Source organism: Euleptes europaea, chromosome 9 (assembly GCF_029931775.1).
Source record: "Euleptes europaea isolate rEulEur1 chromosome 9, rEulEur1.hap1, whole genome shotgun sequence".
NCBI lineage: Eukaryota > Metazoa > Chordata > Lepidosauria > Squamata > Sphaerodactylidae > Euleptes > Euleptes europaea.
This window is the reverse complement of record NC_079320.1, coordinates 87796132-87820757: the sequence shown is the minus strand read 5'-3', so window position 1 is coordinate 87820757 and position 24626 is coordinate 87796132. Positions and strand designations below refer to the sequence as shown.

The following is a 24626-nucleotide window of genomic DNA, read 5'->3' as shown; positions in this document are numbered from 1 at the left end:
GAGTGTGAGTATGGGGTCGGATTCCCCGCCGAGCAATGGTTGTATTCGAACTGCCAGCGCGGGTGCCTCGGCTCCAAATGTCGAGGTCAAACATTGAGCCAAGGTGGCCACCGGGGTGTCCTTTGTACATTCCACAAGGAGAAGAGCGGTGCGAATAGCGACCCGCTTGGCTTCAGCTTGACAGCTGGCCGCATCAGGTATTAGGGAAAAACCCTCCTGCGGGGCACCTGCCATGGCAGCGTTTCCCAGGGTAACAGAGGGAAAAGTCCCCCGAGAAATAAGGTTGTCCAAAAGTCCAGTTAGTACTTGTAAGTCCTCAGTTGCCAACCGGGCATCGTCCAGTAATTGATCCAAATCCTGAAGATCTAAACGAGTATTAGTATCCTCAGACGTCAACATCCAGAGAACCCTTCTTAGAGATTGCCACTGTTCCTGTACCAGTCCCCTCAAGCGGCAAACCTCTCGGGTAGTTCGAAAAAGTTCAGTGACTACGTCCTGTAACAAGGTGGGATCCTCCGGAGAGGAATCCAGGGTAGTAGGTCACTCGGACAGCCTCCCAGCTCCCATCCAAGTGGCAGGCGAACCCCCCTCGGGCTCCAGCCTGGCTAGTAGTACAATGAAGAAGGTGAGATAGCTGCCATAATGTCAGCTCCTGACCCTTAGAACCAGAAATCACCACAGAGTCATATAGAATCCAAGCAGATGGCTTTTACTGGTCAAAAAGGCAATACAGTGCAAACAGGAAAGTATGGCAGCTATGAGAGTCTCACTAGCTGGAGGATAATATAAGGCAGTAAATGGCGGGAGATTACAAAGCATCAATAACACACAAGCAGAATACACTTTCCCAGGGGTAGCATTCCCAGGCTTTGGTATGTGAGGCCGACCTTGAGTCTAGACAGTTCAGCACAGATACAGAGGCAATACGGAAACCGAGATAGCAGCCTGACACAAGAACCGGGTGCCATATTGTTTATATACAAAACCCCCCCAATAATGGAGCTAGCAGGCATCCTTGCCGAATGTCCTTCTGTAAAGGGACAGAACTGGACAGATGGCCTTCCAAACTATGGTGAACCTGACCTGAAGGAGAATCATCAGAAGGGCCATTAAACCAAACAAAAATAAGAAAACTCAGGAAAAACAGTCTCCCATAGGAAAGGTACCGTATATACCCGTGTATAAGCCGACCCGCGTATAAGCCGAGGTGCCTAATTTCACCCCCAAAATGGGGAAAAATTAGGCACCCACGTATAAGCCGAGGGTCGGCTTATAACCCCTCCCCCCCGCAGGCTTACCTGTCCAGGCTCCTGGTGGCGGGAAGTGGCGCGGGCCCGGCGGGGGCGGCGGAGCAGCCTCCCTGCGGCCGCAGGGGGCCTCTGGAGGCTGCTCCCGGCCGGGAAAAGACGGCGGGGGTGGCTGAGCGGCCTCCCTGCAGCCGCAGGGGGCCTCTGGAGGCCGCTCCCGGCCGGGAAAAGGCGGCGGCGGTAAGTTCCCCCCTCCCTCCTCCCCCCCCCCCTCTAGTGTATTGACCCGCGTATAAGCCGAGTTCGGCTTTTTCAACCCTTTTTTTGGGCTGAAAAACTCGGCTTATACGCGAGTATATACGGTATTCTTGCCATTTATTAAAGGAGTCATTGATAGCATGGAGAAACTTTTGAAAAAACAACGTACAAACAGTGTTTAAACCCACCAAGAAAATACAACAGATGCTACGATCAGCAAAAGACAAAAGAGACCCCCTCACCTCTGCAGGAGTATATAGTATACCTTGCAGTTGTGGCCAACCTGCGAAATCAGCAGTGGCTGAACATGGACTGACACAAACAGGAAACAGGGTCTTATTCCAAGACACTGAAAGACTGGACAATTCTATCAACTATTTTGTCAGATTGCACAGAGAAGCATCGAAATTCATAAACATCAGCACAACTTTAACAGAAAAGAAGAGAGTTTAAGAATGAATAAGGCTTGGCTTCCTGTCTTGAAAACCTCCAGACTAACAACGACTACCGTCCACAATAGCCATGCGGATTAGCTTTGGATTTCACACGTTAACAGATCACTTCAGGATACAATAGTTCCATATTAACATACCACACCCTCATTAGCACATTATCTTGATACTTACAGGACAATTATTAGCACATTATCTTTGATACTTTTTGCAGGACAATGATTCAGCTCAGACCCAACCCCTTTCTGACTATATATTACTCTTCCTACACACTTGACAGTGAGAGACACTGTCCTTCAGTGTTACTCCTCTGAAGATGCCTGCCACAGCTGCTGGCGAAACATCAGGACAATAAATCATACAACTTCTTGATTAACTATAACAGTCTTTGGTTGACTGGGGATTTTTCTAATTTGTCCCACAAACAGTCCCCTGGGATTGTATTAAAAATCACCTGGAGATTCATGAAAGTCACGTATAAATTGCTTCTCGGTGCTGATGGCTAAGTGACATGAAACTACATTAAGAGTCTCGCAAGAGGCCACTCACTCCTTTTCCCACCAAGAGATTTATGACTGGAGTTTACTTCACATGCATACCAATGCTCAGGTGTCCTTGATCACATGGATCTTTCCTACCCGGCAGGGAAGGTTAAACACCCAGCAGATCAGCCCCTTGATACGGGTTGATTTCCATAAATATTGCAGCTATGAGTGACTGCTCCATTGGTGGGAAAGGGTGCAGGTGCATGAGAAAGATTAAAATTAAGTCTGAATTCAACTTATTAACCAACGGGAATTCTACAGTTTACACATCCAGCTCTCAATACATGTGCACCGCACAATCCAAATCATGTCAAGTGGATGGTAAAGTGATAGATCTGGTCCTTACCGGGAGTGGGTGGGAGTCAAGCAAGAGTACTCAGCAGTGCTTGCTCATGGATTTGCAGGAATCTAAAAGCAGCAGGATAATGGATTCAAGGCAAGCCCAAGGATTTTGGGTGGCCACATCATCCTCCCTCCTGGGCTAGGGGGAGGTAGGAAGCCACTGCATGCCCTCCTGCATCATAGGGAGAAGTTGCCACCCACAGTCAGGTGAGGCAGAGGAAAGGAGGGAGCAGGCTCCCCGCTAGAGCTGGAGGAGACTCCTGGGGCAGACCGTGATGCAGCTGCAGCTGTGCTGGTTGGCTGCTTCCACCTCTGGGGCCAACAGCAATTGCCTAAGGCTGTCTAGCTGATGGGCTGGCCCTGAATGGATCTGCTCCTTTACAAGTTCTCCTGAACAAGCCCCACTGAAACACCGAAGAACTATAAAAGACTTCAAGTGCTCTTCTGCAATTTTAACAGGGCTTTTGCAGAAGAATTTCTCAGCTGAGTGCGGTGTAGGCCTCCCACCCATTGCCTTTATAGAGCCCTCCAGAATTTCTACCACACTGTACAGCTTTTAAAAGCAATGTTTCTTGGAAAGCTGAGAAACACCTTGGAGGTCTGTTTTGCTGGGCAACAGCTAACAAACTGCACTTAAAGGACTACCAAGGTTAATCCAGGAAAATGGGAGAATTCCCTAATTTAACACTCAGAATGCAAAATCTGAATTCTAATTCAAAACCTTCAGTAATTTTTCTATCGCATTATGGCATGTTCAGTTGTTCCAATACGTACTTCTCCAATGCAGATGACCACAGCGAATCCACCAGGTCCAACTGCTATACATTTTGGCTGAACATCCATTTTTATAATATCTTGGCCACTGAAAAAGAGAAAGAACAGTTTTAGAAGAATTAAATTGTTAAAATCTTCAAAAATTCAGGTTCAGAATCATGTCAGCACTCAGGAATCTTGAGTTTGCATTTATGTATGACAAATACAATGGCAGCTTTGAAAGCAAACTTGCTGGTGGAATCGTCACCTTAAACAATACACGTTAGTTTCTTCCATTTAGAGCAGTATCTGTAAGCCCTTGGTTTGCTCAACTGAGCTTTCCCCACCTGTTCTTGTTCTGCTACCCCATATTCTGTCCGCTCTATTGAACAGATGCAGGTGGAGTCCCTTGCTGGGTTAGCTGGTGTTGCCGTTCTGTGTCCAACCTGTGACTGTTCACATACTCTCAAACAGGTCTCTGACACTTTGGTTTTATGCCTTTGTATTGTAATTGTAGTTATCTGGCAGCCAGTAAGAAGACTCAACTACACAGTCTGTCTTTCAGAAGCCTTCCATCTACTGCTTCTCTCAGGGCATTATCATTTTAACGACATGCTAATTGGTCATTTATTTCCTTCAGCAGTACCTTTACCTTTTTGTATTATTACAAAACTTCGACCCCACCTTTCTACTTAAAAATAAATACGGTGCATATAACAACAAAGGTAGCCCTGATATATTTATCTGGTTTGGTTTGTCAACATTGTCCCAGGGTAAGATCGTGGTGGTTGTTTGTTGTCAGCCCTTGACCAAGCCTGAACCAATAACCACAGCAAGAGACACACTGGTCCAAGGAAGATCGTTTACTGGCAGCATAGGTAAACAGAGCATACAGGAACTAAGACAGTAATGGAGGGCACTGGCTAAAGAGATTACATTTTCAAAACAGTCTAGAGATGCCTCTGTTCCCACGGAGTACCGTCTACTTCAGAGTTCAAAAATGCAAAACAATCCTTGGGAGCAAGTTGGTGGAAAAGCGAAACTGAGAGACAGGCCTGACATTCTGCTCCCCTTAGGGCCCCCTCCCAGTCGGTGAGGGGGATGGCTTATTGGGGTAGGCGGTGTGGAAGGCGTGCACCAAGTCCGGGGCGGAGAAATCTCGTGCCTTCACGCATTCATCATAAGCAGGGGGGAAGTGTTTCCAACGAACCAGATACTGTAGAGACCCATGACGTATACGAGAGTCTTAGACACTTCGAAATGTTCCTCCCCCCCACCTCCATCACAGGCTGCTCAGGGGGCGGTTCCGGGTGCCAATCTGAGGAGGCGACATGAGGTTTGAGGAGACTAACATGGAAAACAGGATGGATAAGTCTCAGGTATTTGCGTTTGGCCCTTTGTATTTGCGTTTGGCCCTGTCCAGATTTTTGACTAGCCAGGGCCAGGTGTTGCGTATGGCTTGCGTCCAGGCATCCACCTCGATACTCCCCTCCACCCCCGTCATATCCACATGAGCAATGGGGCCAAAATCCTGACCATATACTACATAAAATGGACTAAACCCAGTAGAATGATGGACAGCATTATTGTACGCATATTCTGCAAAAGGCAACAATTCAACCAAATTATCCTGATGGTAATTGACATAACAACGTAAATAACACTCCAGGACAGCATTAACACGTTCAGTTTGCCCATCTGTCTGGGGGTGATAAGCGCTAGATAAACCCTGCTCCACCCCCACCAACTTGAGAAATGCTTTCCAAAATCTAGCCACGTAGGTACTTCCGCGGTCGCAAATTATCTTGCGCGGAAAGGAATGTAGACGGACAACATGTGACAGGAAAAGGCGGGCCAACCTGGGGGCAGACGGAATACCTGCACATGGAACCAAATGTACTTGCTTGGAAAATAAATCAGTGATAACCCAAAGTACAGTTTTTCCTTCACTTAGAGGGAGATCAGTCATGAAATCCATGGCAATTACTTCCAAGGGTCTGCTGGGAATTTCCAGTGGCTGTAGAAGTCCCGGAGGCTTACCCTGGGATCGTTTGACAGTGGCACAAATGGGACAACTGCGAATAAAGGAATCCACATCAGTACGCATGCCCACCCACCAAAATTGCCTACGTAACAAGAGAAGGGTCTTTAGGAAACTGAAATGTCCTGCCGTTTTAGCCCCATGAGCTAATTGCAGGACTTCTCGTCTATGTACTTTAGGCACGTACAGTTTAGAGTCCTTGTACAAACATCCATTCCGTTCAAGCAAGCCTTGGGGTAGAGTTTGAGCGGAGCGTTTGGCCAGGCATTGAGTACGAAGGGAGTCCAGGAAAGAATTGGACAGGATCACTCCCCCCCCCATAGGAGAGGAGGGATCCGGAGCCGCTGGCGGTGGAGATGGAGGGGGGGGGATTGCAGGTGCTGCGGGGTCGGCGCAGGCTGATTTGGGGAGGGAGTTGGTTCTCCTGAGCCTGATGCTCTGCTGTCCATTGCTTGGGTCTGGGGTTGGAGCAGAGTTTGGGATCGAGTTTTTACCGCCAGAACGGGCAGAGCCCCTTTGTGCGCCGGTGTGAACAAAGAGTCCATGGGATGGTCAATCTTTACAGGATATTGAGGCAACCTGGAAAGAACGTCAGCAAGCACGTTCTGTTTCCCAGGTACATGTTTAAGTATAAAACGGAATTGGGCAAAGAAGTCGGCCCAACGCTGTTGATTCGCGGACAGTTTGTGGGTCCCCGTGAGGGCCTCTAGATTTTTGTGATCGGTCCAGACCTCAAAGGGGACCCCGGACCCCTCCAGGAACTGCCGCCATAGGGTGAGGGCATGATGAACGGCCGCTGCTTCCTTCTCCCAAATCGGCCAATTCAATTGAGCGTGCGCAAATGTCTTGGAAAAGTAAGCACAGGGGTGAAGTCCGTCAGCCCCCCTCTGGAGAAGAGCCCCCCCCATGGCTACATCGGATGCATCCACTTGCACAACAAACATTTGGTTTGGGTTGGGGTGCTGCAGCATCGGTTCGGAAGTGAAAAGTCGTTTGAGGGCTGTGAAAGCGGTTTGACATTGATTAGTCCAAAGTACTTTGGCGGTGGGTAACGTAGCTGAGGCTCCTTTGCCTTTAGTTTTAAGGAGGTCGGTGATAGGCAGTGCCACTTGAGCAAAGTTGGGAATGAAACCACGGTAGAAATTGGCAAAGCCTAGAAACTGCTGCACTTGCTTATGGGTGGAGGGAGGTGTCCAGTCAAGAACCTCTTGCACCTTAGCAGGGTCCATGCTGAGGCCCCGATGTGAAATGATGTACCCCAAAAACGTTAGTTGTTCTTGGTGGAACTCGCATTTAGACAACTTAGCATAGAGTTGATGATCCCGGAGACGTTGCAACACTTCTCTAACTAGAGTAACGTGTTCTTCCATGGATTCAGAATAAATAAGGATGTCATCAAGATAAACTACCACGCCTTGATATAATAAGTCATGGAGGATCTCATTAATGAGCTGCATGAAGACCCCCGGGGCCCCTTTCAACCCGAAAGGCATCACAAGAAATTCATACATGCCGAAGTAGCTAGAAAAGGCTGTGAGGGGTTCATCCCCGTCACGAATCTGAACTCGGTAATAAGCTTCAACCAAGTCCAATTTGGTGAAAATACGCCCCTCCTGTAGTTGTCCTAAGATGTCCAAGATCAATGGGATGGGATAGGCGTTAGTCTGGGTAACTGCGTTGAGCTTTCGGAAGTCTATACACAAACGCAAATCACCTTCCTTCTTACGGACAAAGAAAGCGGGGGCTGAATTAGGGGCGGTTGACGGCCGAATGAATCCCCGAGCAAGATTTTTATCCAAAAAGTCTCGCAACATAGCGCGCCCGGAGACGCTCATAGGGTAAATCTTGCTTTTGGACAGTGTGCAGTCTTTTACAACTTCAATGGCACTGTCCGTGGCATGATGGGGGGGGGTAAGGCATCGCATTCTTTCATGTCAAAAACATCTGCAAAGTCTCGATATATTTCAGGTAAAGGTGTTGGCACTACTGCATCAGAGGTTAAGGCAGGCGCGGGGGGAGGTACAACCGCGAGCTCACGTTGGTGTTGCTCACATTTAGGGCTGGTGAACGTAATTGTGTCAGCGTCCCAATCTATGTAAGGGCTATGACCCTTAAGCCAATTAATTCCCAAAACAACTTCGTATCGGATGGGAGCGATGGTAAAGTCTATTTGCTCCCAATGGGAACCGATACCCATCGCTACTCCCCGTGTGCGACGGTCGACTGGCCCCCCTCTAAACTGGCTGCCGTCCATTTGGGCGAATTGGACGGGGGCCGGTAGTTCTTCGGATTTGACTTGTGGAGCTGCACAAAAACAGTGCAGCTCTACAAGTCAAATAAACAGTGTTTTCCACTTCACTCATCTTGACAGGAGCCTTGGGTTTTGCAGGAGATTCTGCAGGGGTCTGTGGGGATGCGCCACTCACCACAGACCGTGCCCGTTTTTTGACAGATCGAGAGGGGTTTCCAGATTAAGGGCTGGGGAGTTCCATTGATTATCCTCGTCGGAAGAAGGAGAGTTGTCCCCCACTGGGGCACTTGTAATCCGGGACCCTACGGGGTCGATTGGTGCGGAGAGGTTAGACGATTCTTCAACGTGAAGTGCAGAGGGTGTGGGTCGTCCCGGCACTGTGCTGCGGGCGGCCACGGTGCCTCTGCGTTGAGGTTGTCCTCGAGCTCGAGGCGGCACGCTTGGGCGAGTGGTTTCTGGGCGTTGAGGGCAAGTCGCTGCAAAGTGACCCATTCCCCCGCAAACGAGACAAGCCCCTCTCTGGAAACGGGACTCGCGATCCAGAGGGAGCCGGGTGGGTCTCTGCGGGTTGGGAGTTGGAGATCTGGTGGGCGGCTTTTGTCCGCCTTTCTCCTTAGCCCTATTTCGGACTAGCGAGACAAACCGCCGGCGGCTTTCAACGTCCTCAGTCAGCAAAATCCAGTCCTCGAGGGTGTCTGGGTCGCCTCGCATATAAGACCAGTTTAAAATGTCTGGGTGCAAGGCTTCACGAAAGTAGTGGATAAGGGTAGCTTCTGGCCAGTCCACTACCTTACTCGCAAGCCTTTGGAATTCATCTGCAAATTCCCAAACTGGAGAGGAGCCTTGCCTGAGTTGCAAAAGTTCCGCTTTGGCTCTCTCTCCCATGAAGGGATCTTCAAACCGCCGTCGCAAGGCGAACATAAAATTGTCGAGGGAACGAATGGAGCGGGACCGTGTATCAAACTGTAGGATCATCCAGTCAGCCGCTTTTTCCGTTAATAGAGAGGCAACGAAGCGGACACGGCTATCTTCGGTTGGGAAGAATTGCCGTTGCTCCCTCATATAACTATCCACATGATGCAAAAAACGGGGTAAGGTCTCAACAGAGCCGTCGTAAGTAACTCTCAGTTTAGGCGGTCTCCATGGCATTGGGGGCATAGGCGGGTATCCAGGGGCTGGAATTCCCGGTAAGACAGGTGCAACAGGCACTCCTCCGGGCGCTGCGGGGCCAGGAGCTGCTGGTCCTCCATCCGGTGCGATGGGTCCCCCACCAGGGGCTGCAGGGCCTCCATCGGGTGCGACGGGCCCTCCGGCGGGCCCTCCTCCGCCAGGAGGAACCACCGAGGCAGCTGGTTGTTGTGGCAGCTGCTGCGGTATCATTGAAACGGGGGTAACGGGCGCAGTTTGAGCCCGTTGTAACTGGTCATTGTCCCTGAGTACTAAGGCCAGTTGATCTTGCAAGCGTGCGACCTGCTCCATGAGATCCATATTTTCGTTACGTAGGAAAAGCATCTCGTTGCCAGCACCGCTAGTTCGGCGGGACTGGCTGGACCGCAAACCAGTGGCCCAAGAGGATTCTTCTGTATATAAGTCCTCCTCGTCGGAAAAATCCGATCTCTCGGGCAAAGTCCCCGCCAATCTGCGGGTTCGTTGAACGCTACGAGATGGGACGAAAGATGGGAAGAACGAAGGTAACTCATAGTCCTTGGGCTGTCGGGGATGCGTGCCACTCCGCGCCCGTTCACGGGTCAAGCGATCCGTCTCTTCCTGCTCCGCCCGAGCCTTTGCTGCAGCTTCAGCCGCCGCTCGCGCTTGCTCCTCCGCTTTCTTGCGTTCAGCCAAATCCAGGTCGGTGGCCAGTCAGGCGGCCAACGCCGCGGTAACGAGTGGGAGAGCTTCCTGCTCCAAGGTGAAAAGGAGTTCAGCACGCTTATCCGGCAGGTCCAGCATGGGTTGGATCTGTACCGCTAAGGCCGCTGCATCCGCACCGAAATCGGGGGTAAGATGTTTCGTAAGTTCAGCCACAGAAATAGTAGCTGCAGTGTGTCCATGGAAGAGGGCAGTCACTCGCTCGGCTACCGCTTTAGCCTCAGCTTGGCAGAGCTCGGGGTGGTGGTGTGATCGGGGTCGCCATGTCAGCAGGACGGATTGGGAGCGTATCAGGCCTGTCTCTCAGTTTTGCTTTTCCACCAACTTGCTCCCAAGGATTGTTTTGCATTTCTGAACTCTTTGAAGTAGACGGTACTCCGTGGGAACGGAGGCATCTCTAGACTGTTTTGAAAAGGTAATCTCTTTAGCCTGTCCTGAGCTGCTGAATGCAGAATGCTTTTTTCTATGCTTTTTTCTAAGCTTTTATATAGTCAAGTGTATCCCAGTGCCCGCCATTACTGTCTTAGTTCCTGTATGCTCTGTTTACCTATGCTGCCAGTAAACCATCTTCCTTGGACCAGTGTGTCTCTTGCTGTGGTTATTGGTTCAGGCTTGGTCAAGGGCTGACATTAAGACAGTAATCATCATTTCTTCTTTTACCTGTCAGGCTGGAGCCCCGGAGGGTTCGCCTGCCACTCGGATGGGAGCAAGGACTGTGCTCTCCGAGTGAGTTCTCTGTGGCTGGAGCCCCGTGTGGTTCGCCCCTGGCCCGGTGGACCTGATCCCTGGGTAGTGGGTTCCTCCTAGGAGCCCTGGAAGGTTTCCATCCGTGGTCCCTTCCGTTGAGAACGCCGCCCGACGACCCCGACCTCGTACGGGATGTTATAGCCGAACTATTTCGAACTAACATGGACGTTAGTCGCTTGAATGGGCTTGTTCAGACTCAATGGCGTTCTCTAGTTGCCACGGTCCCCTGGATGTCTGACGCTGCCGACACCTGCCAAGACCTCCAGACCCTCGACCGGTTGGTGGATGACGCCCGAGCGGCAGCTGAGGATTTACAACTACTGACTGGATTGTTGGACCAGCTTATTGCTCGTGAAACGCAGTCAACCTTGGACGCGCTCCTAATCCGTCCTGCTGACATGGCGACCCCAATCACACCACCCCCCGAGCTCTGCCAAGCTGAGGCTAAAGCGGTAGCCGAGCGAGTGACTGCCCTCTTCCATGGACACACTGCAGCTACTATTTCTGTGGCTGAACTTACGAAACATCTTACCCCCGATTTCGGTGCGGATGCAGTGGCCTTAGCGGTACAGATCCAACCCATGCTGGACCTGCCGGATAAGCGTGCTGAACTCCTTTTCACCTTGGAGCAGGAAGCTCTCCCACTCGTTACCGCGGCGTTGGCCGCCTGACTGGCCACCGACCTGGATTTGGCTGAACGCAAGAAAGCGGAGGAGCAAGCGCGAGCGGCGGCTGAAGCCGCAGCAAAGGCTCGGGCGGAGCAGGAAGAGAGGGATCGCTTGACCCGTGAACGGGCGCGGAGTGGCACGCGTCCCCGACAGCCCAAGGACTATGAGTTTCCCACCTTTCGTCCCGTCTCGTAGCGTTCAACGAACCTGCAGATTGGCGGGGACTTTGCCCGAGAGATCGGATTTTTCCGACGAGGAGGACTTATATGCAGAAGAATCCTCTTGGGCCACATTAACAGATCACTTCAGGATACAATGCTTCCATATTAACATACCACACCCTCATTAGCACATTATCTTGATACTTACAGGACAATGGTTAGCACATTACCTTTGTTACTTTTTGCAGGACAATGATTCAGCTCAAACCCAACCCCTTTCTAACTATATATTACTCTTCCTACACACTTGACACTGAGAGACACTGTCCTTCAGTGTTACTCCTCTGAAGATGCCGGCCACAGCTGCTGGCGAAACGTCAGAAAAGAAAATACCAAGACCACGGTTACACAGCCTGGATAACCTACACGAACCAATGTTATTTGAAGTTATCTTCTTGAAGAGTATAGGGAGAGAGCATTGTAGGTGTTTGTGTACAGAGCAGAAAGAGTACTAACTATAGGGAAAAGAGTGCTGAACTATAGACCCCCTCCCCTTTCTGTAAAGCAAACCCACTTAGACTGGTGGTGGTAAGTGCCGCTGTCGCAGTCGACTTATGGCATCCCCACAGGGTTTTCATAGGCAAGAAAGGAACAGAAGTGGTTTGCCATTGTCTGCTGCTGAGTTGTGACCCTGGACTTCTCTGGTGGTCTCCCATCCAAGAACTATCCAGGGTGGACCATGCTTAACTCTGAGATCAGCCTGACCTGGACCATCCAGATCAGGACCTACTTAGATCAAAAGTATTCAAAAGGTTGTAGAAGAGAGCAAGAATCCAGTAGCACCTGAAAGACTAACAACATTTCTGGCAGGGTGTGAGCTCACTTCTTCAGATACAGCTAGGTTGAAAGCAAAGGAAAGGGCAGAGTCAAGGCTTGTTCCTTTCCCTAGAGACTTTTAAGATGCAGCTGGGGAACCTCAGAAGAGAAGTCGACAGACCAGACAGCGCTGAGACCTACTGCTTGATAATGCTTCTGAGGACCAGCACTGGCCGTAACAAAAGAAGCAGAGAAAAATGCCCCATTTCCCCACTACTGCATAAAGTGCGAGCAGGGGAACAACTTTTGCCTTCCAAAAACGCTCACAAGCACCCCATTAAATTTGTTTTTTAAAAAAAATCAAAAGTTGCTCTATTAACTGCCTCTGGAATCAGCCCAGCTCAAGGGGGCTTGGGCAAGACTAGGAGTTAAAATCTCCTCTTCCTGATTACTTGTGACCGCTCAGGTAGCAGCGATAGTGAGGAGTGACTTTTACCAAAAGCTGGTTTGTCAGTCCCATCCTTTCCGGGGAGAGGTGCCCGTGGGAAAGATTCATGACCATCGGCACTGTCTGGTGACAGATTGCTGAATCCAATCATTTAGTGTATTTTCCCCACGGAAGGTCTGATTTGCCCTTTCTGTTGTGGTCATCAGACAGCAGTTTATAAACATGCTGTTATTCTGGTGAGTGTATAGATTGCAATTTTTAGACCAAGCTCTTCTACTGTTGTTAAATGAATAAGGGCAAACAAATTGAAACGGAATCCTGACAAGACGGGAGATAATGCTAGTTGGGAAGGCGGAGACCTTGAAGGGCCTTTCCACTTTCAATGGAGTTCAGCTGACCTTTGCTGACTCTGTTAACAGCCTAGGTCAGTGATGGCGAACCTTTTAGAGACCGAGTGCCCAAACTGCAACCCAAAACCCACTTATTTATTGCAAAGTGCCAACACGCCCAGTAGGGCAGTGGGCAGTCCAGGGAAGGGGGGTTGAACTGGACCGTGGGCAGTCCAGGGAGGGGGGGCAGTCCAGGCGGGGAAGTCCGGGCAGTCCAAGGGGGGCAGTCCAGCTGGGTGGCGGGCAGTCCAGGGAAGGGACTGGGCCGCGGGCAGTCTAGGGAACTGGGCCGCGGGCAGTCTAGGGAAGGGGGGGCAGTCCAGCTGGGCGGCAGGCAGTCCAGGGAAGGGGGGGCTTTGAACTGGGCCGTGGGCAGTCCAGGGAAGGGGGGGCTTTGAACTGGGCCGTGGGCAGTCCAGGGAAGGGGGGCAGTCCAGGGCGGGCAGGGGGGGCAGTTCAGCTGGGTGGCGAGCAGTCCAGGAAAGGGGGGGCTTTGAGCTGGGCGGCGGGCAGTCCAGGGAAGGGGGGGCTTTGAACTGGCCCGCTGGCAGTCCAGGGAAGGGGGGCAGTCCAGGGGGGGCAGGGCGGGCAGGGGGGGCAGTCCAGCTGGGCAGCGGGCAGTCCAGGGAAGGGGGGCTTTGAGCTGGGTGGCGGGCAGCCCAGGGTAGGGGGGGGCTTTGAACCGTGCCACGCTGCCTGGCAGCTGCCTGGCAGCTCGGCACGGTTCAAAGCCCCCCTGCTGTCAAGTCACAGCTGACTCGCCCAGGAGACGCAATGCCCCCAGACGGCCCTTCCGCGCGCGCCCTGCCCGCCCGCCTTCGACGGCTCCTCTTCTTCCCCCGGTGGTGTCCTCCGCGCGCACCACACAGAGAGCCGGGCGGGACGGGGGTAGGAGCCGCCGCCTCCCGCGCTCCACCCACATGTTCCGGGGCGGCTCTTTCCGCAGCCGTGGCTGGGCGAAGTTGGGTCTGCCCCTGGCTCCTGGTCAGCTGAGCACTCGAGTGCGGAAGCCCGGCGAGGCCAGGAGAAGCGAGCCTGTCAAGTGGAGGGAACATGGAAAAGAGCAACTGCCTATCAGGTTAGGGTGCTGTCGGATAGAAAAAGTGCTTATGGTAATCGGTTGCCAGACATAAGCATATTACAAGGCCTAGATGGACTTAGACAAGGTTATATACATTTTGCAGTAAATGATGTAGGCAAGAGCCTACACCTACACCTACCTGTAGTCTTTCTTGCTAAGGCTAGTGTAACGCACAGTATCATCCATGCTGCAGGTGACCAGCTGGTCTGACTCATCCACCGCCATGCGAGAAACCTGGTTGGTGTGTCCCTTCCCCAAAAAGCTATTGTTTTCGCCCGTCTCAGAATCCCAATAATGTGAGCAAAATATTAAGGAAATATTTACTCCATATAACAATCTAGTTTAGAGATTTGATTACAACACAAAACAATAGAAAACAAAGATTTTGGCCATTTGTAAACATAGTCCTGTGTATTAACAACTACAACTGGAACCTAATTTGAAGTAAATTTGCTGCTCAGAACTGGTCTATAGATACTTAGGGCTAGAAAAGTTTAGGATTGCAAAGGTATGTTTCAGCCAGATGAGACATGATACCAGGAGAAATGTTATCACTCCTTGGACACTTTCAACAAATGCAGACTGGAAAACACTGAAATGTGGCTTAAAATCTGCTTGGCGCTGCAGCGATGTCATGTGTTTAAGTCTTTCTCCCCCAGGTTGTTTCTCTGACCAATATAAATACATATACCACCCTAATTGCTTTTCCACCTATAGGGGAAAAGATGTGTGGGGGCTGAATCAAGTGGCACAAATCAGCCATCAACACACTTGATTTTCCAAACAAAACATGAAAGAAGTACTTGCCAGGAAATTGCATTAGCGCTTCCTTAAGATGACTGGAAGACCCTAACAAGAGCATATTCCTTGAGGCTGGCTCAGAAAAGCAGCCGCTTGAAATTCAGTAAGCTTTGTGCTCCCAACAGGGCAGTCAGTCATTCCAGTGGCAGCACCAAGAATACTGAAAACTGCAGCCTCAAGGAGACAGCTAGACAAGAATAACAGAGTTAGAAGGACCCACCAGGGTCATCTAGTCCAACCCCCTTCACAATGCAGGAAATTCACAATTACTTCCCCCTTCCCCACACCCCGAATTCTGAGCTTATAACACTTTTATTTAGTAATTCTCTTAACTATTTCCTCCCTGTACTTAACTACTCTCTCCCCTTGGGGAGTGGCTGTGGCTCAGTAGTAGAGCATCTGCTTTGCATGCATAAGGTCCCAGGTTCAATCCCTGGAATCTCCAGTTAAAGGGACTAGGCAAGTAGGTGATATGAAAGACCTCTGCCTGTGACCCTGGAGAGCCACTGCCGGTCTGAGTAGATAATACTGACTTTCATGGACCTTGATGGTCTGAGTCAGTATAAGGCAGCTTCATGTATTCATGTATGCAGAGAGAGCCCTCAGTGAGCAGGAAAAACCTAAGACGAAGAACATGGGAAGGCAGAAATCTCCAGTACTATATTCTATATGCACCAGTAATTCATTGGTCATTCAAAGGATATTAATGTGTCCATCGTGGCTCCCAGAGTAAATATAGGATTTCCCCCCATTTTTATGCATTGTGAGACACTGTATAGATTTACTGTGACCCTGCAAAAGAACACAATTGAGGCAAAGGGTTAGGCTTAAAACAAACAAACAAATGTTTCCTGCTGTTATCGACTTACGGACAAATGATATGCAAGGAAAGAGAGCCACAAACTTGAAAGCTGTTGTGCAGGAGGCTTGAATTTGGTTGGGGAAGCAGCACTGGCCATGCTTAACCCTTTCCTTCCTGTACTTCCTTTCCAATCCAGCCCTTCCCCAATTGCCTTGCAAGGGGAATACATAGGCTCATATAAGTAACCACGTTTTTTGCCAGTGTGTAAACAGTTGCTTGGAGATAGCCATGCTGAGGAAAAACCCACCCCCAGTTTTGGACAGGCTATAGGGCAGAATAACGATGAGCCAGAGGGATTTCAAGGGAATCCAAAAACCTGGCCTACAAGTTCTGCAAGCCAATCATAAGCCCTTCCCTGCCCCATGATGCACCTCAAACTGTACCTGAACATCGCACAACTTCCGAAAGGTGTCTGGGGGCAGGATGGAGAAGTTTAACCAGCACAATTAATGCAAGAGCCTTTAGGGCACGGCAGGCAGAATTCATTGCCCAGTTTTCTGCTGCCTGAAACATTCCTCTAATATTCAGACAAATAGTATAACATTTCCTAATCAGGCAAAGAAGTGATGAAAGAGTTCTTGACGCTCAGTGTTATTTTACCACAAACATTCCCCCCCCACCCCAAAGATCAAAATAATATTTTTGGAATTGGTTTGCAGAAGCAAACTCAGCTATCTTTTATGCCAACTGCACTGTTTTGGTGTTTGCATAATTTCTGGAGCACCAGCAATCTAGTTCAAGTCATCTTTATGCAAACTATTCTTTAATTACAACTGGACAGACTTTGAGAAAATAAACTATATGTATCGGGATGCTGGAAACAGGACGCTCAGGAAACCAACAGACCTTTATGACGCGGAGAGGTTTATCAGGATTGTTCTTATCCAGATAATTGATGTAGCCCGAAAGGGAGAGAGTCAGCAAGTGGTCTTTTTGCCACAGGCAACCCAGCTGCTGATCCAGAACATCTGATCCCATGTTGAAGGTATTGACGATGCTACCAGCACCAACATCCCAGATCTTTGCAGTTTTGTCTCCAGAAGCAGAAAGGAGTTGACTGCTGTCTGGACTCCAGCTTATCTGTTGGGGGAGGGGGAAGAGGAGACTTAAGAATATTAGCCACATTCTACATCTGGGAGCATCAACAACTTACTCACTGGTAGCCACCCTGTTATGCGGACAGTGGGTCAGAAATTTATTTTGCCACAGACACTATTCTGAGCTGGAGGGATCAAACTCCATTAAAAACAATGAGTTCTATCATGGCGCCTGGGTTTCTCAGTTATGTGGTATGTGCCTCTGGCATGAGTGTGCTTGGGCTAGCCACTTCAGCCTAAGCTACCTCACGGGGTGTTGTTGTAAATTTAAAACGGAGGAGGGAGAATTATGTTGAAAGCTGCTTTGGGTATTCACTGGGGAGAAAAGAGGAGTATGAATACTAAACATACCAACGACATACTGAAATGCGGAGTACCTCCACTTAAAATTTAGGACTGTTGCCAATTAAAGAACTCCAAGGGTACAATGACTGTTGCTCAAGAGCAAGCCCCACTGAACACATGTGCAAATAAGGGCAAGCTTGCACTGCAAGTACATTTTGATGTACTTATGGCCCATACTAGCTTGATCTTGTCAGACATCAGATGATAAGCAGGGTTGGTCCTGGTTAGTACTTGGATGGGAGACCACCCAGGAATACCAGGGTTGCTATGCGGAGGAAGGCAATGGCATGCCACATCTGGACATCTCTTGCCTTGAAAACCCTACTGGGTTGCCATAAGTCGCCTGTGACTTGGCAGCACTTTACACACACAAGTTGGAAATAAATAAGTAGTTTTGAGGTAAAAGCATAATTTTAAATACATTAGGAAACAACGATTACGGCAAAAGACACCAAACAACTTTGCAAAGATGCATTATCTTAGAAGCAGCATTCACACTTATGGAAGAGAAAAGAGAATGTCTTTTAAGATGCTGCTCACTGCCCATGTATTTATATGCACTTATATACATTTTTTAAAAAAATTAAGGAATCAATCCAATCCCAGTTGTTAGAGGGGCAAATTCATTGATTCCTGACCAGCAACCGTGTATCATTACCACTCCCACCCAAGCATAACACACATTTTTAGTAGCATGAGAGAGCAGGGCAATGTTCGTACAGCCTCAACAAAAGCAGACTGATAGAATCAAAATACACATGCAAATGGAAACCGGCATTGCAACCCACAGTTTGGGGGAGAATACACAGGGGGGGTCACTTACAGCATAAATCCCTCCGTCATGTGCTTTACTTCCGCCTAGAGCACCCACTTTTTCTCCAGTTTTCCCATCATAAATAAAAATCTTTTGAAAAAATTGAGAGACACCAGTTAGTTATAATGTTTTGCAACCCTTAAATACAGATTGGCTTTGAAGAAAATGTGTTAGCTCCTATGGAGCTGTTCTACAAATGGTGGGCCCTTCTCTCAGTGCAAGAGGCTCTTCTGCTACTAACAGTCTGGAAACATCAAGAAGAGTCAAGCTTTGAAGCTTCAAATAGAGCTGTCCAGACAATGCATCTCTGAACAGCTGCTAAAGTCATCAGAAAATACCAGTTCCAGAGAGGTAGCTGTGTTAGCCTGTTGCAGCCAGATTAAACAGTCTTTAAAGGTACTACTGGATTCCTAACACAATTTATCCCAGCATAGATTTTGCATTAATTTGAATGCTCTACAGATGATTCCACCACCACCCCTCCACCATTCAAGCAAATGCAAATAACATGTACGCAAAGCCCCAGGGCCTGAAAGCTCAAATGCTGGAGCTGGTGAGTTTCACACAGAACTCTTGGCAATACATTCTAAGAGAAGAATGGTTTTTTCTCCTATAGTATTCACTTCATTAAAAGAACAAACACCCTCCTGCTTTTGAAACAATTGGTTTACTGGATCTTGTATTACGTAAAGGATCCAACATTCACAGCTCTTGCTACCATGGAAACTGCTACTGTTTCACAGCTGCAGTAGGCTGAGCCAGACGTCATCCCACTTGGTTCTTCCACAGTGACATCCTAAGCAGAGCCACACCCTTCAAAGTCTGTGGATTTCAATGGATGTAGAAGGGTGTAACTCTGCTTAGGACTGCACTGTAAGACAAGGATGCTGCTGATGGTCAAGCCATGACCTCTGCCAACCAAACCACAGAGCACAAGTGTGAACGCATCTCTTGGCAATCCCTGGTTTGCTGCTATGCAAGTGAGCAGAGGCAATCTTTGGATTCACGACCTCCTCTTGCATATGGCCAGCAAATTAGAAATTTCTGCTTTCCTCTCAACTGGCAAGCCATGGCTTCAGTCAGACATCATGAACAAGTCCCAATTTGCTCACAACATGACTGATATTCTTGGCCTTATGCAATCCCTTCCTTCTTTGCTTGCACACAGTGTCAAAACTGAAGTCTTCCCAAAGCAGGGAGACCTCAGGCAAACCACAATTCACTGGCATGTTCACATACTGTGGTTTGTCCCTTGACAGCAAACTGGGATTGTAAGACAAGACTGAACGGTGCGTTGCCTCGGCTGTGTGGAAGCGCCTAAAGCCTCAGTAATGGGACTTCCCTCGCCTTGCTATCAGGGATTCTTCCAAAAACAAGGATTCAGCAAGAAATTTCTACATCTGAACAGGCTCCACCCACTGCATCCTCTACCAATTGTGTCTTGCTGTGAGAAATAGGTCATATTTTTTTTTTACCTGGCCATCTGCGCTGGCTGTAGCAAGCCTATTCCCATCTGGAGAAAACCTCACACAGTTGACAAAACGGCTGTGGTCCTGTAAGAGAAGGCACATTAGAACTTCACCTCCCAGGAGAACAACTCCGGCCAATTTCTACCTATGGTGTTCTCTGTTTTTAGCTTGTTGTAAGAGTCTAGCCCTCCCTCATGCTTGCTGATTATCCCAACACATACTGGGAGTCCACTGAGGAATCTATACTGGATTTCCGTGGTGTGTGTGTGTGTGGGGGGGTCACAATTGGCAGAGGGGAAAAAAAGGACAATTCATTACTGATCTGCAAGTCTGAAAACTAGGCCAGGAAATGGGGGATCTAATCAGCAGCATTCACATTTCTCCAGAACACAAACAGTATTTAAAAAGAAAATTCAGACAGCCAGATATGAAGCAGTTACACACACCACTGTAAGGAGCTGCCTGCATCCTCTGAGGCCTGCTTACCAATTGCATGGTGCCTCATGGATTTACATCCCTTTCCAAAAGGGATAACAGATTTTCTGGACATGTTAGCATGTCTGTTGCATGCCCTCCAAAAGTATGCAGGTGTTAAATTAGAGATGCCATTGCAGCAGCACAGGAGCTCTTACACAAGAATGGCTTTATCTTGCATGCAGTGGAGAATCAAAATGGTTCAGCTGCCTGCCACATACTGGATTTCACAGCCAAGCAGGGGCCTACATGTACTAGGCTCTCAAATAGGGTCCTGTTCACAGGACCCTATTTGAGCAGGACTTCCAATATGAAGACAGTGAAGATCCAGATTGCTTATACAAATTAGTCACAGCCCAATGGGAGAGTCCAGAGTTTACTGCTCAGAGGCAACTTTAAAAGTTAATTCTACTTTAAAGCTTGAAGTCAGTATTTTAGAAGTCTGCCAGACTACTTCTCAGCTTGGATAATTTTATTTCGTGGGAATCTCATATATTCAGGACACATTTAGAAAGCAACAAAAAGCCAAGTAAGAGTGAAACAATCTCTCAAGGTGTGAGACATGGGCAGTTGAAGCAATCTTGAGATTAGGTCTGTAAAATTTCTGGAAAGAACAAAAGCCTCTGAAATTTTGAGTACCCAACTGTGAAGCTTTTTTGTTTTTGGCAAGGAGACTTGTGGCAAAGACTGACAGCCTCACCTCTCCCTCCAGCCAGGGCTGCTCATCTGAAGTCAGCCTAACGATACCGACCCCCAAGACTTCAAACTAACACAGAGCACTCTGCTGCTGCTGCTGCTTTCCAGCTCCCAACTTCAACCATAGCCCCTACGCCTCCTCCAAAACTGGGGGATTCTCTAGAATGACACCCAAAGGGGGGGGGGCTTCTACTGAAGGAAACGTTCCTTCCCATGCGTGCTTGTGGTTGATTTCCAGGCGACAAAGACTACATGCAGATAATAAAAAATGAGGACTCACACTTATTGTAAACTTGAATTTGAACGGTGGTCCTTCAAAGAACGCAGCACAATTGTCATCGCTGCCCGTGGCTAGGCGGTAAGGCCTGGTCTGTTTAATATCCACACTATTGATCACCTTGTTGTGGCCAGTGATCTCACCGACTGAAGAACCGGTATCCCAAAGGAACACGGCTCCAAATCTATTGGAAGAGAAACAAAACACAAGCTGTGCAAAACAGTGGCGAGCCATGTATGGGGCCCAGCTCCTCGAGCACAGTCAGGACGAGGAACCTTCTTAGACAATGGAAATTAGGTCACCCAGTTAATCTCATGTGATTTCAGCCTTGCTCCAGAGGGGAGTGAAGGGGAGGGCATTCGAAAGCTTTATCTGTAAGATATAAACCAAAAATGTAGCAACATAGTTCATTTGTTCCATGAATTCAGAGATGAACAAGCAATGCTCTGAAATTAAATACTACAACAGGCTGATATGCTGACCCACACTACCAGCCATCTAATGTTAGTCTTAAAAGACTTGAAACATTCCTGCCAACCCACACATGCTGTGGAATGCAAGGGAAAGAAGAGGATGATCTCTGAACGTTTGATTTAGCCCCCAACAAACAATTGCATCTGAAAGTGATTCTGTCTGGATTATCAACGTAAACAGAGGAACACAAATTTATTGTATCCAACTGATACTCAGTGTGATCTTGAAAACATAATATTTTAAAGAATTCCTAACTTTTCAAGTAGGTTACAGAAGCATGCTGCATACACAAGATTATTAATAGGGAACCTAAAATGTGTGCTATTTTCGTATCTCTAGGCTCTGCAGAATGGGAGCAAAAGAGATTTGCAGCACCCCACAGCAGACCACCCACAAGCAGGGGTCAGAGTTCTGGATACAGATGCATCTTGGACCACGCTTCAGAACAGATGCCGCTTGCTCTACTTCTGCACAAATCTTTTTCAACTTCTCAACTATCCATTCGGATGACCTAATCACATTGGCAGTCTTTCGCTACAAGACTGGGCTTAAAACGGGGAGGCAATTTTGAAGCCCATGGCCTACATCCTGCTGGTTCACTCAGCAGAGTTTGAAACCTTCCTCCAAAGGAAGAAGCCACTTACACGGAAGGCTCCATAGGCTGCAGAAGACTCGTCCAGCCTCAGGAAGGGCATCACCAACAGGTAAATTACACACCACGCTGGCACACCCCGTGTTCATGGGGAGAGATATCTCTGAAGCACTCATCCCCACTGCCCAGTCGCCAATTAGAGTTCTTCGCAACTGCAGCTTTAGTCTGTGGTGCCGACTGTGGAAATGCAAACCAGGCCAGCACTGCAAGGGAGTTTTCAGGCCAACTACCCAAATGACTGCTCAGCTTTGGGGGATATTTTAGTACTTCAGCGCTTCAGTGGGAAGAATTGCTTTGAGGGCATCTTAACTTTGGGGGTCTCTGCATGCATGTGAAGGGCTCTCTCCAGGAGCCCTTTATCATGCCCCAAGTATAAAACACTAGGAGACAACTAAACACACATAACGCCAGCATCACTGCTTGATGCCATTTAAGAGTGGGTTGTCAACAGAGCCTTTGTTTCCAAGGATATGTACTATTAAAAGGTTTCTAGCTGTTAAATTATCAGTTTATCACCAACTGATGTAGAAGTCTATATGCAAGGCTAAGATGCAGTTTTCCTCCAAGATTTTAAAGAAGAATTTGCGTGAACACTTGGATTCCCTACTCACTTCTCCCTTCCTTCCCCCACGGCAGCAAGCCTCTTGCTGTCTTCTGTCCATGCAATGTCTTTGATTCTTCCTGCAAATGGCTGATATTCGTACTTCAGGAGGTGTTCCTTCTGAGTGGTATCCCAGATTCGGAGCTTTCCGGAGACGTCTGTCACAACACACAAGGTCACCGTTCTAGTAAGATCAAGGCATCACAGGACCCCCCAATCCATCCACTCCGACATTCCCCATCTGCTTTCAGGAGCCTCCAGACTCACAGCAACAATGGTCACTACAAAGTGTTTCTTATGCTAGTACGGCCCAGTATGGGGGTGCCAGCACCTCCAGTGGAGGTTGGGGCTGCAGTCCAGGGGTCAGAAGGTGGCAAGAGGGCCTGAGACTATGTCTGCCCACAGCAGCCAATCGAATATCCTGTTGCACCCAATGACGTAATTAGTGGCCACAACATGGGGTTGAGTGGCCTAGGAAAAGAAAGGCCAAGCCATGCCTCAGCGATCGGCCCAGGCCCCAGCAGGCCCCGTCCTCAGGAGGAGCAGGAGTGGCAGGTGAACCAGGGGTAGGAAGGAGCCCACTGACAGCAGGGGGTATGGCCAGATGCACTGGCAGGTAAGTACCAGGACGTTTTCTTTTTAACAACAACAAAAAAGCACTGATTAAAACCAACTGGACACAGGACAAAACCATGCTTTTAAACTCATTTTAAACTATCCTTCCTGATTCTGATTGGCTGGACATTTGCAAATCATGGTTTTGTCTACTCAACAATGTCAAACCACATTAAGCTCTCTTCAACAAGGCCTGAAGTGGTCTGAATAGAGACAGGGAGTCTTCTCAGACTTTCTGAACCAAGTAGTCACCTAAAGAACTACAAAAAATACTCCTAACACAATACCAATAAATACCAACAAATAAATAAAACTCTCAATATGATGTAATGGTTAACGTTCCAGACTAGGACCTGGAAGACCCAGATTCAACCTCCCCCATACAACCATAAAACTCAGTGGGCATCTCTGAACCCATCTCACCTAATCGACCTCACAGGGTTGTTGTAAGGCTAATGTAGGGTGTGTATCATGCACGTTGCCCTGAACTCGTTAGATAAAGGGCAGGATAAAAATCGATATATAGATAATAGCCAATATATTTTATCACTGGTTTATGTTACACACATCTGGAAACATTGGTAATTTTATACCAATTTTTGTATGAGCAAGTTTCCATGTTGTTTGTGCTAATAGTGAACATCAGGCCACACAAAGTATGTTTCCATTTCCAGATAAAAATACCTTGTAAGGTGTATTTATGGATGTGTCTTTAATTATCATGTTTTATATTTATGACCACAGAGGAAGGCCCAATAGGCCAAAATGCGTATGGTCTTGTATTGGTCATTTATATGAGTGTATCATCAGCTTTGTTTGAGATCTTTATAACAGTCTATACTGATGTTTTTATATGTAGCCTGTATTCCAGGCCCTGTGTTTTTAACATACTTATCGTGTACACCATATAATAATCCTGTCTCACTAACCTATTAGTTTTTTTTTGAAACCATCAATAAGCATGTGGACATTGTGTATTTGGATTTCCAAAAAGCTTTTGACAAAGTCACCCACCAAAGACTGCTAAGCAAACTTCATAGTCACGGGATAAGAGGACAAGTCCTCTTATGGATTGAGAGCTGGCTGAAAAATAGGAAGCAGAAAGTAGGAATCAATGGTCAGTTCTCACAATGGCGGGATGTGAGCAGTGGGGTGCCTCAGGGATCTGTGTTGGGACCGGTGCTTTTCAACCTGATCATCAATGACCTGGAGTTGGGGTTAAACAGTGAAGCAGCCAAGTTTGCAGATGACACCAAATTATTTAGGGTGGTTAAAACAAAATTGGACTGTGAAGAGCTCCAGAAGGATCTCTGCATACTGGAAGAATGGGCATTAAAATGGCAAATGAGATTCAATGTGAGCGAGTGTAAAGTGATGCATA

The 24626-nt window shown here is 48.3% G+C and overlaps 1 protein-coding gene across 1 annotated transcript in view; it reads right to left on the bottom strand.

The window, feature by feature from the left end:
- The window catches only part of WDR1 (WD repeat domain 1), a 54461-nt gene that overhangs the window by 9348 nt on the left and 20487 nt on the right, over positions 1 to 24626 (bottom strand). Inside the window, exons 4-11 of the mRNA XM_056855196.1 lie at positions 22641 to 22788; positions 20907 to 21087; positions 19463 to 19540; positions 17997 to 18077; positions 16578 to 16811; positions 15574 to 15661; positions 14208 to 14364; positions 3619 to 3706 (exon numbers count right to left, since the gene is read on the bottom strand). Of these exons, the coding sequence (XP_056711174.1) occupies positions 3619 to 3706; positions 14208 to 14364; positions 15574 to 15661; positions 16578 to 16811; positions 17997 to 18077; positions 19463 to 19540; positions 20907 to 21087; positions 22641 to 22788 (1055 nt within the window). The remainder of the gene's footprint in view (positions 1 to 3618; positions 3707 to 14207; positions 14365 to 15573; positions 15662 to 16577; positions 16812 to 17996; positions 18078 to 19462; positions 19541 to 20906; positions 21088 to 22640; positions 22789 to 24626) is intronic.